This window comes from Typha latifolia, chromosome 1 (assembly GCF_019914945.1).
Source record: "Typha latifolia isolate L0001 chromosome 1, TyphaL0001v2, whole genome shotgun sequence".
Classification (NCBI taxonomy): Eukaryota; Viridiplantae; Streptophyta; class Magnoliopsida; order Poales; family Typhaceae; genus Typha; species Typha latifolia.
Genome location: NC_133086.1, coordinates 6,185,075 through 6,200,920, shown reverse-complemented (window position 1 = coordinate 6,200,920; position 15,846 = coordinate 6,185,075). Strand labels below are relative to the sequence as shown.

The following is a 15,846-nucleotide window of genomic DNA, read 5'->3' as shown; positions in this document are numbered from 1 at the left end:
TCCTTCAGGTGCTCTTTCTCAAAGGTGAAGAGGAGGAGAGGAACTGTAAGTGAGTTCCAACTGCTACATCTATAAACTTTTTAAGGGCAAAAGAAGAAGAACAGAAAAGAAAAAGAAATATATAAGACTTTGGTGAGCATAACACAACCAAATAAAATTTGAAAAAAGTTTCTGTATTCTCTTCTAAACATCTATATAGTTGTCGGTCAAGGCAGACAGCTAAAATAAGTCGAGAGAATTGGTTTTAAATCTGAGTTATAAGATTAGACTGTAATGTAATACATGTGAACAGTTCTGTATATCTGACTTGTTACAGAACAAATGCAGTGAGTTCGATACAAAAGCTCACTACTTGCAATTAAATTTCTCACGTTACAATCACTAACGAGAAGCTTGTTCTAAACAATTTGCACCAAAACTTTCAGAGAGAAATGAAACTTTTCTTTGCACAAAATTCAATCATAATGCTCTTCCTTTCCCCTACTGTTCCATCACCAGGATTCCTCACATTCTTCTTTCATCTCAATTATCAATAACTATTGAACTGCTTGGTCTTTGTCATCAGTTGCAACAATGACTGACTTCAGCCATCGTGACAAGTTGATCAAAAATGGGGTATAAACAAAATAACAAGTACTTGTCCAACTGATTAGCCCCTGAAAACAGAGAAAACATGATACTTTTTTGCTACAGTCCTCAATGCTAGAAGTTTGAGAGGTCATTCAGTCATTCAGAGACATGGATAATTTACCTCACCAAAGAGTTGAACATCAGCATTTGGGTAATTCCAGAGGTGAAATGTTCTGCAAGAATTAGTTTTGACTATGAAATGAAAAAAGGAGAATAGATGAAAGTTAAGCATGAAAAGAAAAGGAGAACTAAAAAAAAAATTACGTCACAATTATCTTTCGATGATATTACAGCCAAAATGTTTTTCTGTTTTACAACTAGGTCTTATTTACAAGCCTTTCACCATAAAAGATCTAGGTTAGATATAAACACTTTAGTTTCAATTTGTTTGGCTTGAAGAGTGAACAATGTCATTTAAAAGTAAAGAGTTGGAATGCATTTCCAATGAGAAAAAGGCATTACTTGATCAATGGGGTCTCAGCAAGAGGACAGCCAACACCAGCAAAGCAGGCCAAAACAAAGCATAGCCATGTGCCATCCAGGAACAACCATATGAACTCTGCTAGCCCAAACAAGATATAGGCTTCTATGTTACTGGGGACTCCAGCTTTGTACATTTCAGCACTCAATTCAATGAACAATGCTAGAGCTCTGATAGCAAAGTCAGAAACAAATTGGATTAGTGACTGCTGAATTTCTGAGCAGCAAAACTTAAGGAGAGTTGGACTCAGATGACAAACATCAGAGATAGTGCTGCTTTGTCAAGGCTTCCTGAAGCCTTTGATTTAGGAGGGATCCTCTCATCCAAAAAGAGTTGCAGTAATCCCAAAGTGCAGTAGAATGCTCCAAGAAGTGGAGGAACCTGTCAAATGATCTGAGTTAGATTAGGCACCAAAGAGATTTTTTTTTTGGGTGTGTGTGTGTGTGTGCGTGCAGATCACCATATGCGTTTCAGTCTTGTAACACAATACTTCTCTGCAAATTGTCAAATGAGCTCTCTTTTTTCATATATATTTGCAAAAAAATAAATCATCAGTATTTAATGTCCAAAAAGATTGAATAGAATTTTTAGCAAAGGAAAAGTAGATGGGAATATTACCAAGATGTTGGTGTGAAGAGGGCCAATATCAATGGCTCCATTTTGGTAAACCTGAAGATTTACCCTTGAATGCAGTCCATCTAGAAGAGGACCCAAGAAGAAGCCTGACCCAAAAAGGGACAGAGAAATGGAAGGCCAGGTGTCCCTGAGGGTTTTCCTGCCCTCCTTCCTCAGGCTGCATGTGGTCTTGGACACAGAGCAGTAGGACTTAGAATGAGGAAGACGGCTGAATGGAAAAGAGACAAGGACCAAGACTGAATGGGCTTGCATTTTTTATTTTATTTTTTTATCGCTCTTCTTTTTATCTAGAAAGCTCAATCATCTCATAAAGCATGAGAAGGGCTCCATGGCAGAAAAATGTGGAGGTGTAATTGTGTAAACAAAGAAACAAGCCCCATGGCATGATAAGATCTGGAGGTTGTGGTTTGTTTTCCCTCAAAAATATCTTGGACTATGGGATTGGGACCACAATGCTTCTTCCTCATGAACCGTGACTAACGAGCCACATTAAATTAAAGAAATCATTTGGGTCAACTAAAAACTCAGATTATCTTCACTTGGGTTAGTCTTACAAAATTTCTCCCAGGAAGTCAAAGCTTTTCATAATATCATGGTTGCTCTATACTGTTCTGGAAAATACCAAAATCAGTCTATTAAGGATTACTCTATATCAAAACTTTTCAAAACGGATACTCCTACAATCTCCCAAGCAGAGGTATAGTAATCGAATCCATAAAACAGATAAAACAATTTCGAGTTCCCAAGAAGAGGAAACAAATGTTAAAGAAAAAAAAATGATCAGATTTAAATGCTTTCAACTTTTCACGTTGTTGAAATATGAAACTGACCTCGTTTTGACCTTGCTGAAGGAACTTGAATCAGATGATTTATAAAGAATTCAGCAATGCAACGGTGGCAATACTATCTACTCAAATTATGTCACTGCTTCCAAATTCTCATAAAACACAATAGACTTTCCAATGGATGCCTAGGCCGACAGAATGTGCATCAATTCGTCTTCTTAAAGTCAAGTAACGGAGAAAGTAAAATCTCATGCCTGAGGGTTCTCCCTCTTACCCGCAAGCTTAATTCCTTGAGACATTAACTCTTCACCTCCTGTACTGAATCTTTTCCTCTACCAATTGCAAGCAAGGTAAGAAATAGTGATATGATCATACGATTATTTCACTGCTTCTAAATCCTTATATATTTCAGATACATTTCCAGCTTCATGCATATGCTCAATCAGACTATCCAACACCTCAACAGCTAAACCAACACAAGAATTGCTCCTGTCACCAGCTACAAAACTGCATACCTTATCCCCCAGCTCAATCCAACTCGTTCCTGCCTCCTTCTTACTATCCATCCCTCTCATCAGCTTTCTTGTCGCTGCAAACTGACCCCATTCATTGCCAGCAGCATATATATTTGAAAGTACAAGATAAGTCTTTGCACCTCCTTTTGGTTTCAATTCCACCATCTTCTGAGCTGCCAACCTACCCAACTCCACATTCTTGTGCATCTTGCAAGCTCCAAGCAGAGCTCCCCAAATAGATTCATCAGGTTCAAAGGGCATGCTCTGTATCACCTCAAATGCCTCTATGAGCCTTCCTGCACGTCCTAGAAGATCGACGACACATCCATAGACCTCCCAATTAGGCTGCACACTGTACTTGGTAGTCATCAAATTAAAGTACCTCCAGCCTTCTTCTACTAAACCTGCATGGCTACAAGCACTTATAAGCCCCACAAACACTACATAGTCAAGTCGAATACTTCCATCAACCATCTCATTGAAAAGCTGCATTGCCTCATAGCCAAGTCCATTCATCCCATAACCGATCATCATCGACGTCCACGAAAGTAGATCCCTACAAGACATTGCACTAAATATCTTCTCCGAATCAGCTACACTTCCACACTTGCAATACATATCTATAAGAGCATTGCATATCTGAAGATTCTCTCCAAAGCCTCTACATACTATAGCTCCGTGGACTTGCTGCCCACATCTCAGGACTGCAAGCTTAGCGCAAGATGCCACAATGCTGGTATAAGTGAAGCAATTTGATTTCACATTCCTCGAACTCATCTCAAGGAACAGCTGGAGGGCCTCACGGGAACTGTACCGGTCTTGCCCAGATATCATGGTATTCCAACTGATCAAGTCTCTTCGAGGCATTTCAGTGAAGTATCTCTTACCGTCTTCAATGCTCATGCATCTGCAATACATGTCAACCAAAGAATTGGCAACAGGGATGTTGGAGTCAACCCCGCATTTCAGTGACATCGAATGGAGTAGCCGACCAAGCATTAAACTTCTCATCAAAGAACACGCGCTGATAGCAATAGAACATGCAAATGGACTCAGCTCAGTGCCATCCTGCTTCACAAAAGATTGAACGCATCATAAATGTCAAGATTATGGATTCTCTTTGGATTATGGAGATTAAAAGACCATACCTGCATCATTCTTCTAAACATCTGAATTCCCATGTCCCCCTGGCCCAACCGGGTGTAACCGGCGATCATGGTAGTCCACGACACGGCAGACCTCTCCTGCAATCGGTCGAACAGCGCGCGTGCATCAGCCATGCCATCGCCGCACGATGCATACGCATCGAGGAGCGAATTCTCAACGTACGGCGCCGTGTCGACGCCCTGCCGCACAGCCACGGCGTGCGCTGCGCCGCAGCCAGCGCGCCACCGTGGCCCCCGGCATGCCGTTAATACGCTAGAAATTGTGAAGGCATTGGGACCCACGCCGGCGTCCATCATGCGGCGAAAGATTCCCCACGCGTCCTCGTGCCGGTGACTGGACGCGTAGCCGGATATCATGGTCGTCCACGAGACCACGTCTCGGTCGGGCATTTGGTCGAACAGCTTGCGTGCGAGGGAGTGTGAGCCCTGCTCGCAGAGGAATTTGATGAATCTGGTGGCTTGGACAGGGGACATGGTTGCGGTGGGTTTGGTGGGCCTGGCATTATGTTGGGCTTGAGAAGACCCATAGTGGGCTCTTGGGCTAGTCTGGGATACTCTCCTCATTATCATTATTATTATTCTTTTACAAGGAACTAAATTATATATGGGACAACCCAAGTTACCCAACCCTCTGATTGATGTATTAGAAATAAATTACGCAGATATAATAAATAATAAATTTGGGACATCTCAATACCACAAAAAAAAAAAAGGCTCTTTTCTATTAAAATCTTTTAGTGTAACCAAATGTCATCCACACTCCATATTATATTCTCACTCCAAGTTCCAAAGTCAAAGTCCGGTAACCACCCCGGGTCAGCATACCCGCCCGGACTTCCAATAAACTGATCTGCCTGGATCCCCTCGCCGCCGCTAGCGTCACCTCCCGCCGGCGACGACGTCTCCGTGGCCGAACTGTCGGCGCTCGGATTCACCTGCCCGGGCTCTCCGCCCGAAGCTGCTGCCCGGATCTTCTCGAGGAGCCGCGGCATCCACAGGTAACGCATCAAGTCTTGGAACTGCTTGCTGTCGACGTCGCAGCGGAGCTGCTTCGCTTGCTTCTGCACTCGAGTCCTCCAGTAGTTCTTTATCTCGTTGTCGGTCCTCCCTGGCAGGTACTTCGCTATCTTCGACCACCTGTTGCATGGTGTGATGTGATATTAGCGAATTCTTTCTTTTGGAAGAGTTGATCGAGGTGGTATTTGTAACTAAGATTTGCTCACCGGTTGCCCCACCGGGAGTGGAGCTCGAGGATGAGGAGCTGCTCCTCCGGTGTGATGTTACCGCGGCGGACGTCGGGGCGGAGATAGTTGAGCCACCGGAGCCGGCAGCTCTTGCCGGTTCGCCGGAGACCTATTATGACATGACGAGGACATTCTACGTGAAAATAATAATAATAATAATAATAATACACGAGAAGATAGTGAGTGTTATGATCGTGCTACTTAGTATGGCATTTAACTTGTTACAGTTCCACATACATGCATATATACATATATATGTATATATGCACGAGAATTAATGGTCTTATTAGTCAAGCCTTACCTTCATTTCTTAATAGGTAAAAGTATGGATGTGATCATTCAAAATACTAATTTTCTCTTGCTTAGAGAACAATCCACAAGGAAGTAGAAGATCTGATACCTGCAGAGCGAGCAAGGGAGTTCCAGCGGCCGTCGCCGTGATCGGCGATATAATTCATCAATAAGAGGTCTTCTTCAACAGTCCATGGCCCTCTTCTCAAATCTATATCTTCCTCACTTGGTACTGGTGTCGTTGCAGAGCTAAAGGATGTCCTTACTTGGGCCTCTACTTCATTTCCTCTCCATGTCTCCATTTTATAATCTGTAACTTTGTATCTTAGAGAAGTATAAGCGAAAGAGGAAGTACTGAATGAGAAGAGTTAAGAGTAAAGCTTTTATAGAGGGCATGAAGAGAGAAAGAAAGGGAAACAAAAGAGAGACATGTGAGGGAGCACGCCGCAATGTGTTAGCTTAAACTTCCAAAAGCACAAGTTGAAGGAGTACTTCTGTCTAACAATTATATTAAGAAAATTAAAGAAAAAAGCTTTTTAATTGCTTGGAGTTGGATGGCTATTCCTTTATAAGTAGTTTAATATGCAAGTGGGGAACATACAAGACTAAAGAAGTACGAAAAAAAAATCATCTAAGTTATGGGTAGGGGAAATTAAGCACCAAATTAAGTTTCCAAGATGCTAAAATTTCTGCAAAGTTTTATTATCAAATTCTTGGGTTTATAATTTTGGCCTGCGAAGAGTGAAGGCTGAGATAGATGGACTCTATGATTGATCATACTGGAAGTCGCATGAGAGATCTTGTTGTTTTATATTTTTAAAATTACTAGTACGTATCTGGTGACAAAGTGATCGATCACACACTTGATTATCACTGCATTCATTTTGGAATCTTGCATATTAGTTTCTTCCCTTTTAAAGGAAAAAAAGAAGGCATATTCCATCACTATGGCGATTTTAAAGCCTACTTTGATGTTACTTTGGATATAAAAAATTCTTCTGTCAACACTACACTCTTAAGAATCACCTTAATTTATACATGGAATCAAGGAATATTGAGGCTCCTATTTTTATTTGTCAATTTAAAAAATGTTCCTAATTTTCTTTTGTTTAGTTCTTTAGCTGTGCTTTTGTTTGTAAGTGATTTTAATAGTTCTAGTGTGGGTAGTGAAGTCTAACTCAGAGTTCATATTCTTTAAAGAATGAGCAATTGATGCATGTGATCCTAAGAACAACTTTTAGGAGGCATTAAGTGCCAAACTTGTGTCACTTATTCCTTATGGGAGAATAAAACTCATAGTGATGCCTGATGGATTGCTTCATTCTTGCAACAAAACTTAAATAAAGAAGAAGTGCTAACCTTTAGTGCCTACAATGGTATGAAAAGGACTTGCTAGATCCATTAATTGTGGGCCACCCAAAAGAAGAAGAAGAAAGATTAAGTAAACATTTTTCTTTCAATTGAGTAATTAATGAAGCTTTAGCATACAAGATATGAAACATGTCTTATTTGATAGAAGGCTCCTCCATGTCTCCTGGATATATTAACTCTTTGTCCTCTTATATGAATGCATCACTAACAACATTCACCAAAAAGAATGCATTGTTGTTGAAAAATAGGATAATTATAGTTAGACACTTTGAAATATTTCCTATTTTTGCATAGACCTTTTCATCTCGAAAAAATTGAAAGGAGTTGTATATACTTTTTTAGACTTCAACCTAATGGCTTAAGTTTTTTGGTTGAGTTGGATTCTAAGGTTTGTGTCTGGCGCTGTTTCACTTAGATTATGACTTCTTTATTTCTCTAACAAGTGGTATCAGAGTCCTAATAGTTTAGCAATTTTGAACTGCCTTGAAGCAGTTTGCTATGATCAATATGGTGGCTCTAGTGTACATATGAGTTCTTCTGAAAAAGTCATAGAAACGTGATAGTCATGGTGTGATGCAATCGGTGAATAGCTAGCCTCTTAAGATCGGTGGGTGACTAGAAGAAAAACTAGGCATAAGGCTTGGTTAAAACTAGTTATATTGGACTCAAGTAGGAGCAGTTGATATTGGGCTTAAGGGGAAGATTGTTGAATATATATTTGAGAGTTTAGTCTCACATTGAAATGGGATGAAAAAGTGAGAGTTTATATAGATTCTTAGACATTATCTAATAGCTTAAGACATCATCTACCTCCCCAACAAAGTCTTTGAAATACCTATTCATTTGATATTTCAGTTAAAAATATTATGAGATTCAGGTGATCAATTTTAGGTGCTCTAGAGACTATTTTATATATTATCTTAAAAAGAAGAGAGTTGAGACCAAGATAGTCATTTGACATTTTTTGCCAACAGTGAGAGATGTTCTAAGCGTCACAAAAAATAAACAAATGATATCTATATAAAAATGACCAATAGTAGAGATACTTAATCTTAATTCTTCTTAGGATAAATCTTGATGAGATTACATAATTATCTCTACTATTGCATTGCAATTTGCAAACTAGTTGAAAAAAATTTCTATGACAAAGAAATATCACTTTGGATTGTTCCTTGTCAGAATATTTTCATATTTATTAGTTTTTAGAGTCCAAATCACATCAATAATTGAAGTCTATTTCATCCCTACCACAGAGGTTACTTTGAGTAGGCGGCCGTAATCTTTGCCACGCCAAATAAAGTAATTATCTAATCAATTCAATAACATTAATAAGAAACAGTTGGAGGACAATGCTTAGTTGGTTGTGATAGAAAAGAGGAAGTAAAGAGAATGAAATGTCACACCAACAATATTTAACTAAACAAAAAGAGTTTTATCTCAATTAATTCTAAGCATTCTGGAAGGGGCATCTCTTTTTTTCATTCTATTACTTTTTTTTTTCTTTTCAGTGCTTTGTACTCTCCAAAGGGAGCGAATGGCTATGAGTCCATGAAATCATGCATGAGTGTCCATCAAAGAAAAGGGTTAAACTCTTTTCCTTTTCTTTTGAACTTATCAAAAGAATTACAACTTATTATCAGGTTTGATTCCCCCGTTAACATTAGAGTTAATATATAATAAATTTTCTATCGATCAACTAGAAAGCTATTGTATTTTTGTCTATGAGCTCATGATCTATTAAAATTTTTTTATAATAATCCTGCTTCTAAGTTTTCTTCTCAAGTTTTATAGCTAAATGATAAACAAATAAAAAATTAGGTAACATCTAAAACCTTAATATTTGTTTATAGAGCGTTCGACTAGCTTAAATGTTCAAATATATAGCATAGGATCAATCTACAGACACATTTCCATTGGAAAGAGGAAAAAAAATACTGCACATATGCATGTCTTTGTGTTTTGCTGCTGTCTTTGCTTTGCTGCACCAAAAGCTAGCCATGTTTTGTTCTCGTACACACATACACACACTCTCTCTCTATGACTCTTATCTGCACATACATACGAGGGTATTCATACTGCCTTTACGAAAGAAACAATGTCTTTAGTGGAGCTTGTCATTGCACCACTAGGCAATTATTATCATAATCTAACTAGTTTTAATGACTTTAATGTAGCATGAAGCAAGTCCTTCCTCACCCTCTTTTCCCTCTTCTTGCATCCTTGGAGAAGGAAAAGAAAAAGGAGAGGCGAAATTAGAGGGTGAGGAAGAAGAGACATCCCTTTCACTCCCCACTAGACCCATTTTTTCTAATTTTTTTTTAAAATATATTCATCCTGCTGTTTACTCAACCAACATTCGTCTCATCATTAGCCTCAATAAGAAGGAAGAACAATTGTGTGATTATCCTCTCATGGCCCGCCATTTGGCGCTCAGTCGCGTGCCTGACATGTCGACGTCACCAAGTTTACTAGGATGAGGGTTGTATGAGTGACACCTTGATGAGTTATTGGCATGGAATAATTTTGTCAGGACTTGGTAGAAAAACTATTCCAATCTAAAAAATTTATGCAAGTAGAGAGTCAGGAGATCATTACATCTTCATTTGAAGGTTGTGCTGGAGGAACTGCCACCGCCACCGCCACCGCCATGATAGGCCAACGCCACCGCCATCGCCATGATAGGCCAAGAAAATATCTACTCATAAAATCTTTTTTTTGTTGTTGTTGGTGGTGGTGATGTTTGTATAATTTAATAAGGTAAGGATGACGAAGATGATGATGCAAATTGCAAATGCATTGGTGGTGGAGGCTAAAAGGTAGAGATTGTGACATTGTGGATAGAATTGATAAATGAGGAGGAAATTTGGAGAGGACCAGAGTGCTTAGATAGTCTAGGTGCATTGGCATCTTTGTCAAATCATAACACCCTTTAGTATCTTGTAATTATCGGCGAAAATCTCTGGCGAGTCTAGGTTTTTTCTTTTTAAATTGTGTCATGCATGACACCTGCCATATCATTTTTCTGTTTTTCTCATTCTACTTTGATCTCCATTTTGGAGGTCAATTCTTCAAGTTGCAAGTGCCAAAATAGTGTAGGCCTCTCTGATCAAGCTGTGGTGAGTCTCACTACTATTTGAAGGTCATAGTGAAACGAGTGCACCACCTCTGAACTCATCTTGAAAATAACAGCAGCTACTACTTGCAAAGAAAGGGTTACATAGTCAACTACTATGTTAAAGACTGTAACTTTAATTTCTGTTGGTTTTGATATGTAGAAAGGAAGGTGATGATAGCTTGCATACTTCCAAGCTGCAGCTATATTTGTGGGCTAAAATCATATTTCTAGTACAATACATTGGAATTATAAATTTCCATAGCTTGCAAAAGGGAACATATAATAGAAGTATTAATAGTTACATGAAAAATATTATGATCAGTACACAAAAAATATTCGAAACAGAATCTGGTTATACATGGAGGACTACCTGATCTAATACTGCATAGGCCAATTCGCTAGTAGCTCAAACTAACCATGTGTCAAGCAGCTTTTACAAATTGATGCACGCCACTCAGTTGTGGATCAATTCATAATTCTGTACATTGGCATCTGAACCGAGTTCCAGTTCCATTAGACCACCCTGAGGATCTAGTTTTCTCCCTCATCTATCATTCTGATGACCCAACTTCATTTCGAGCCATATCATTTCCTCGGTCTTGCATCTAGACTCTGCAGTAACACTGTGGCGCATGGCAAACCTTCATGCTAAACTTCAAGCAGACGGTGAAGTTTACTTGAGGTGAAAAACCTAAAGTAGTATCAAAATGTCCAATAAACAAACAGTAACTTGAGCATGCACTGTCCAGTGATATGATTTCCTTATGTCAACTGCTTCCAGGATGGAATTCAAGAAGCTTCACATTCTGCTGCTGGATGAATAGAATATAAATTACTTCTTATTAATTGCTGTGCCTGCCAACCAAAAGAAGCTTATCTTGATATAGGTACATAAAACTAAAATATACCTCTACAGATTCCTAGGACCTGACTTCATATTCCCCAGCTTGAGTGAGGGCTCGGAAACCTTTATATGGAGTAGTTGGTGTGTTTCTGATGTCCAACTTATCTATTTGCAAACCCGATATGGCAACCCCCATGATCTTGAACTTTACTTGGAAAACAGGGAATGCATGCAAACAGTCCACCCCTACTTCAAGAACTAAATTCCCTGAGAGAGATGGAGACTTATCTTTTGGAATTCGTCCAATGGACCAACAGCAAGTCTGAAAAGTAAAGGAAAAAAAAAGGAAATAGATAACATAAATCAGAGCACATGGATATATATATATATATATATATATATATATATATATATAATAGGCTTTCTAATTTACAGGATTTTCTACTTCAGCATATGCAAATGTTAATGATATTTTATCTTAGCTAAGAGATGCATATAATAAGAGAATATCTATTTATTTTTATCATAACATTAACAATGTTTCTGTAAATCATGCTGCATTGCATTTAGTTAAAAGATGAACATGTACGATTCAAGCATTAAATAAATACAGGCATTGCAGAAGATATTAAAAGAGTCACTAACCTTATTGGCAAGGATGTCCACTGTCCCATGGTTTGAGGTTAAGTCAGCTGATGCAATACATGGCGGCAACTGAAACTGTACTGTTATAGAATCAATTGTTTTTCCAGGATCATTTCTAACTCCTACCAACACATTAATGTGGCAATTTCCAGAATCTGAAGTTAGCTGTGGCTTCACATAAATCGGGATGTTCTTCAGCTTTTTAACTCTGATCAAATTTTATTGGTAACATAAACAGAAATAGACACAAGAATAACAGAAAATGTAATGAGTTTCAATAGTCATCACATCATTCAATCTATGACTGCAAAATGGGATAATTAGTTACTACTTAATACACACCTGTAACTCATGAGCTTAAACTGTCCATCAGGGGGCACAAATGACAGGACCTGATTTGATTCCCAAGGCCGGAATCGGACACAAGGATGGAAACTCACATCATTCAGGATTGTTGGATTTGCAAAAGAAAGTGTCAAATCAGGAACACCAGGGAGATTACAATTGACTTGAATTTCACCATATATTTCACACTTCACCAAAACACCTTCTCTGAAGATGAATCAAACAAATAATTGTTCAGTCCTAAGAAAACCAACATGAGATGGGATGATAGAATTGGTGATAACATTGCACAGAATAATGAAAACTACAGCTCACAACTCATAACAAATTAGCCTTTTGCAGGACAGCTCAAAATATAGATTTTAATACATAAGCTAGCCCCAAAGTATGAAGAAAACCAACAATATTAAAAAATTTCACATCCAAAATCCTAAGGAATCGAAATCTTTTCTAGAATGAATCTGAACAAAAGGATCTTGCTATCTATATGGGTTCGGCAATCAAGCACAGAGCACATGCTACAGCTCTTAATGGAGAAGGCCCTGCAATAGGACAAACTAGATCTTTCTAACTGGTTGTCTACTGATCCTCCAAGAATTGGTTCCCCATTATGGCCATGGAAACTAGGAAAGAGGCAACACTCCATGGATCGTAGTAATCTAGTAGGCTAATGTAACAACTTCCGCTGCAACAAGGAATAAATGAAGAGGATAGTGTTAAATATCTCAAACAAGGAGCTACATTCATAAGGTGTAAATATATCAATAAATCCTAGTAAACTAGAATGACAACAATGTGCAGAAGTCACTGATAAAAGAAAAAGGAACAGTAGAAATCTTTAAGAATTGGCTAATATACTAGAATTGGTCACAACCTAATAGAGAAAAACCAGATTGCAGCTTCAAAACCATAAAGTGTTGATACATATTTCAAGATGCTTGGAAGCCTATGAAAAGTCTACTGCACCAAAATAACTAATCTAAGAACTAGTTAATCAAATAGAATACTATTCCTCCAATCAAAGAGATGAATGACCAAAAAAATCAAGAGAAAAACATCAAAGTTGCAAAATGACCTGTTAACAGATGCATCCAGTTCCTCCACTAGGTTGACATATACTTCATTACTTGCATGCTTTAGGTCAGTTTTCCTCCAAGGAACACAAGATGCTGTTGCATCTGGAAGTTTGTTGCTCACATTAGAAGTTTTACCAGTCACAACATTCAGCATTTTGCTAACAATGTTTGGTTGGGCTATCATCTCTCGCAAGATATTTGGTTCTGTTGTAAGGGGAAAACCATTGTCCATCATTTCATCCAAAAGCTGCAATTTGCACAAACCACTCCATTACTTTAGTAAACTTAAAAAATGCTATTAATACGTGATAAAGTCAAACTTTATCACACTTGAACTAAATACCACTCTTTAATTTTCTATCAATATCATCAAGTATTACATGAACTTAGGCACTGAAGTGATTTGATATACACTGAAGATATAAAGCACCACAAAATGTTGCAGTACCAAAATCTAAAATTATACCTCATGAAATTATTGGCCCAAAATACATTCCCCAAATTTTTAAGTCATAGCATTTCAATGTATTAATAGAGTATCCTAGTAAACTTGTGAACTACTTCTTCAATTGTATAGAGAATGCATGTTATTGCTTTCAGAACCCAAATGAGATACACAGTAGAAATTGAAAGCTCTCTAATTATGCTTGTCAGAGTACATAAAGCAAAATCAAAGCAATCTTAAAAAATAAAAATGGAAGTAATCATAAGCTTGTCAAAGTGAAAACTGAAAACAATAATTTGGTACATAAAGAGGTTAGAGCATGTACCTCATATACAATTACAAAATTATCCTTTATTAAGTCTTCATTCAGACCTCCAAGATAATCTGTTAAAACATCTGCCAGTCTAGAAAGGAACTGCAAAAACAAATGGCTGGAAGGTAAACTAATATTATACGCATATAGTTGATTGTGCCAAATGTGAGATATATAGCAAATGGAGATTAGGAATTTAGGACAGGATTAGAGGAAGCCATAGTTGCATAGAAGAACTTATAACGACACAACATAAACCCCATGTAACAGCAAAAAATTTACAATTTTCCTGTAGGGATACATGTCCCAATATTTAACAAAATATGCATGCAAAACATTAATCTGAATGCAATGGTGACTGATGGATGGTAAATGCCTTCATTCAGACAATGATTTGTGCCTATCCAAGTAGCTACTGGATTTTGGCATTTGAAAGACAGTACTTGCACCCAACTTTGAACCGGCAAAATACTCCCTCCTTTTCATCCAATAAAAAGACAAAGCTATATTTTAACAGAAAGGAAAATGATAGGGTACTGACCAGAAAGGAAAATTCTTAATAAAAATAGAAGCATGTTTTCCAACAACTCCAGCGCATGTTTATTTGTTAGATGCTTACATAATAAATGGGAAAGTCATGGGTTCAATTATCCGAATGAGGTAGTTTCATCCTTCATTATTTAAAATGTTCAAGGTTGTGCTTGCAAAGTCATCTGAATGTGATGCCATTAATCAGGCAAAGCGCACTATTATTACATCATGCCACAGAATGTGCACTTTGCAAATGAGCATCATCACAAGTTGTGTTTTATGGCCACACTATTATCGCATACTCAAGCATGATCGAGCAAGCTAGGGCCTACTCAGTAGTTGAAGCTACTCAGACCTAGTGAGGCCTTGCTTGCATCTCTTGGGCTAAATTGAACCTGGCCAGAGCTTGATTGACCTACATTGATTGACATCAGTAGCCCTTGCAAACACCTAAAGTTTACTTGTCACTACTCTCATCATCTCATTGAAATCTCACGCAGATCCATATCTGACGATCGTTTTGTAATATTCTGGAGGTTGACATATGAAAACTTGCATATCTGGGTAAATAGTCATGTTAAATAGCATCTTCTTACTTGCACATGAGTACATTACTTATTCTCTCCAATATATTGATCAAATAACCACAAAAACACTCCTCACAGCCATCTATCACTTTTGGTTGGCAATTTAGTTAACTAATCTTTACTATTAAATAGGTAATAATGATCTAACGTTCAGCATCGAAATGTTCATGTTTCTCTACTAGTAGACAAAATTTTAACGTCGCGGTCATGATGCAAACGGAGAGCTCACCTCGATAGCCATCAGGGGAGGCATCTCAACCTGCGTGCACGCCAAGAACGTGATCCCCTCGCGAAACACTTGAAAGATATAGTGGGTCGGGGAAGCAATCACCTGCAAGATCTACCCACCGACCGCAGAGGAGAATCAAGACAAACCCAATTCAAATCTTTAGCACTTACAGAGAGCAAAATCGCGGAATTGAGTTTACCTTGGAGGAATCGCCGCCTTGGGAGAGGACGTAATCCCAAAACCAAGCGCAGATGGATCGGTCCACCCTGTGCCCCGTCATCTGCTTCTCCAACATCACCTCCCTGTTTGGTGAAATGGACCAAAGATGTAAGCTCTGCTAACTTGAGAGCAGATGGTTGGATGAGAGAGGCTTACCCGGAATCGGAGAGAAGGAAGACGCACTGCAACATCTCCCCACCGATTTCAGATCGAGGAATCGAGCGAGATGGAGATGGATTGAAGACGACGAGGTGTCCGTGAGAATACTCCTACGAAGTCACGGATCTCCTCAGGCCCAATAAAATCTTTTTATTTAGTTTAAAAGTCCAAGCCCAGATAAGCCCATACTACTAAACACGAGACCCAACCCGCTTACGA

General features: G+C 38.4%; 4 protein-coding genes across 5 annotated transcripts; all 4 read right to left on the bottom strand.

Annotated features, from left to right (window-relative positions):
* Positions 1-238: 238 nt before the first annotated feature.
* On the bottom strand, positions 239-2,116 carry LOC140790283 (uncharacterized). The gene is made up of 5 exons (XM_073140287.1): positions 1,730-2,116; positions 1,371-1,492; positions 1,093-1,281; positions 752-803; positions 239-656 (listed from the first exon to the last, which is right to left on the bottom strand). The coding sequence occupies exons 1-5, from the start codon at positions 1,997-1,999 to the stop codon at positions 537-539; spliced, it is 753 nt and encodes a 250-aa protein (XP_072996388.1). The 5' UTR covers positions 2,000-2,116; the 3' UTR covers positions 239-536.
* Positions 1,371-4,831, bottom strand: LOC140790276 (putative pentatricopeptide repeat-containing protein At1g56570). The gene is made up of 3 exons (XM_073140274.1): positions 4,196-4,831; positions 2,578-4,115; positions 1,371-1,492 (listed from the first exon to the last, which is right to left on the bottom strand). The coding sequence occupies exons 1-2, from the start codon at positions 4,781-4,783 to the stop codon at positions 2,910-2,912; spliced, it is 1,794 nt and encodes a 597-aa protein (XP_072996375.1). The 5' UTR covers positions 4,784-4,831; the 3' UTR covers positions 1,371-1,492; positions 2,578-2,909.
* Positions 4,832-4,915: 84 nt separating this feature from the next.
* Positions 4,916-6,225, bottom strand: LOC140790254 (transcription factor MYB2-like). The gene is made up of 3 exons (XM_073140244.1): positions 5,858-6,225; positions 5,437-5,566; positions 4,916-5,350 (listed from the first exon to the last, which is right to left on the bottom strand). The coding sequence occupies exons 1-3, from the start codon at positions 6,048-6,050 to the stop codon at positions 4,948-4,950; spliced, it is 726 nt and encodes a 241-aa protein (XP_072996345.1). The 5' UTR covers positions 6,051-6,225; the 3' UTR covers positions 4,916-4,947.
* A 4,272-nt stretch (positions 6,226-10,497) lies between these two features.
* LOC140790238 (AP-3 complex subunit mu) lies at positions 10,498-15,767 on the bottom strand. Of its 2 annotated transcripts, none has more exons than XM_073140228.1 (9): positions 15,625-15,767; positions 15,449-15,551; positions 15,250-15,360; positions 13,915-14,004; positions 13,144-13,391; positions 12,066-12,275; positions 11,724-11,931; positions 11,143-11,400; positions 10,498-11,046 (listed from the first exon to the last, which is right to left on the bottom strand). In XM_073140228.1, exons 1-8 carry the CDS (start codon positions 15,657-15,659, stop codon positions 11,155-11,157), a joined length of 1,251 nt encoding a protein of 416 aa, XP_072996329.1. In that variant the 5' UTR covers positions 15,660-15,767; the 3' UTR covers positions 10,498-11,046; positions 11,143-11,154. The 2 variants fall into 2 exon arrangements, with proteins under 2 accessions (XP_072996329.1, XP_072996336.1); XM_073140235.1 differs by having other exon boundaries at positions 10,498-11,043.
* Between the last annotated feature and the right edge of the window lie 79 nt (positions 15,768-15,846).

Bases quoted from the DNA above. Each gene is read 5' to 3' on its own strand.
- LOC140790238 (XM_073140228.1), bottom strand. From the start codon at position 15,659: ATGTTGCAGTGCGTCTTCCTTCTCTCCGATTCCGG. The intron at 15,552-15,624 runs GTAAGCCTCTCT...TTCACCAAACAG, and splicing joins TTCCTTCTCTCCGATTCCGG to GGAGGTGATGTTGGAGAAGC. The intron at 14,005-15,249 runs GTGAGCTCTCCG...TTGTTTTTGCAG, and splicing joins CTCCCCTGATGGCTATCGAG to TTCCTTTCTAGACTGGCAGA.
- LOC140790283 (XM_073140287.1), bottom strand. From the start codon at position 1,999: ATGCAAGCCCATTCAGTCTTGGTCCTTGTCTCTTTTCCATTCAGCCGT. The intron at 1,493-1,729 runs GTAATATTCCCA...ATCATTTGACAG, and splicing joins CTCTTCACACCAACATCTTG to GTTCCTCCACTTCTTGGAGC. The intron at 1,282-1,370 runs GTTTGTCATCTG...CTTTGCTATCAG, and splicing joins AAAGCAGCACTATCTCTGAT to AGCTCTAGCATTGTTCATTG.
- LOC140790276 (XM_073140274.1), bottom strand. From the start codon at position 4,783: ATGATAATGAGGAGAGTATCCCAGACTAGCCCAAGAGCCCACTATGGG. The intron at 4,116-4,195 runs GTATGGTCTTTT...TTTGTGAAGCAG, and splicing joins TGTTTAGAAGAATGATGCAG to GATGGCACTGAGCTGAGTCC.
- LOC140790254 (XM_073140244.1), bottom strand. From the start codon at position 6,050: ATGGAGACATGGAGAGGAAATGAAGTAGAGGCCCAAGTAAGGACATCC. The intron at 5,567-5,857 runs GTATCAGATCTT...ATGTCATAATAG, and splicing joins CTCCCTTGCTCGCTCTGCAG to GTCTCCGGCGAACCGGCAAG. The intron at 5,351-5,436 runs GTGAGCAAATCT...ACCATGCAACAG, and splicing joins CACTCCCGGTGGGGCAACCG to GTGGTCGAAGATAGCGAAGT.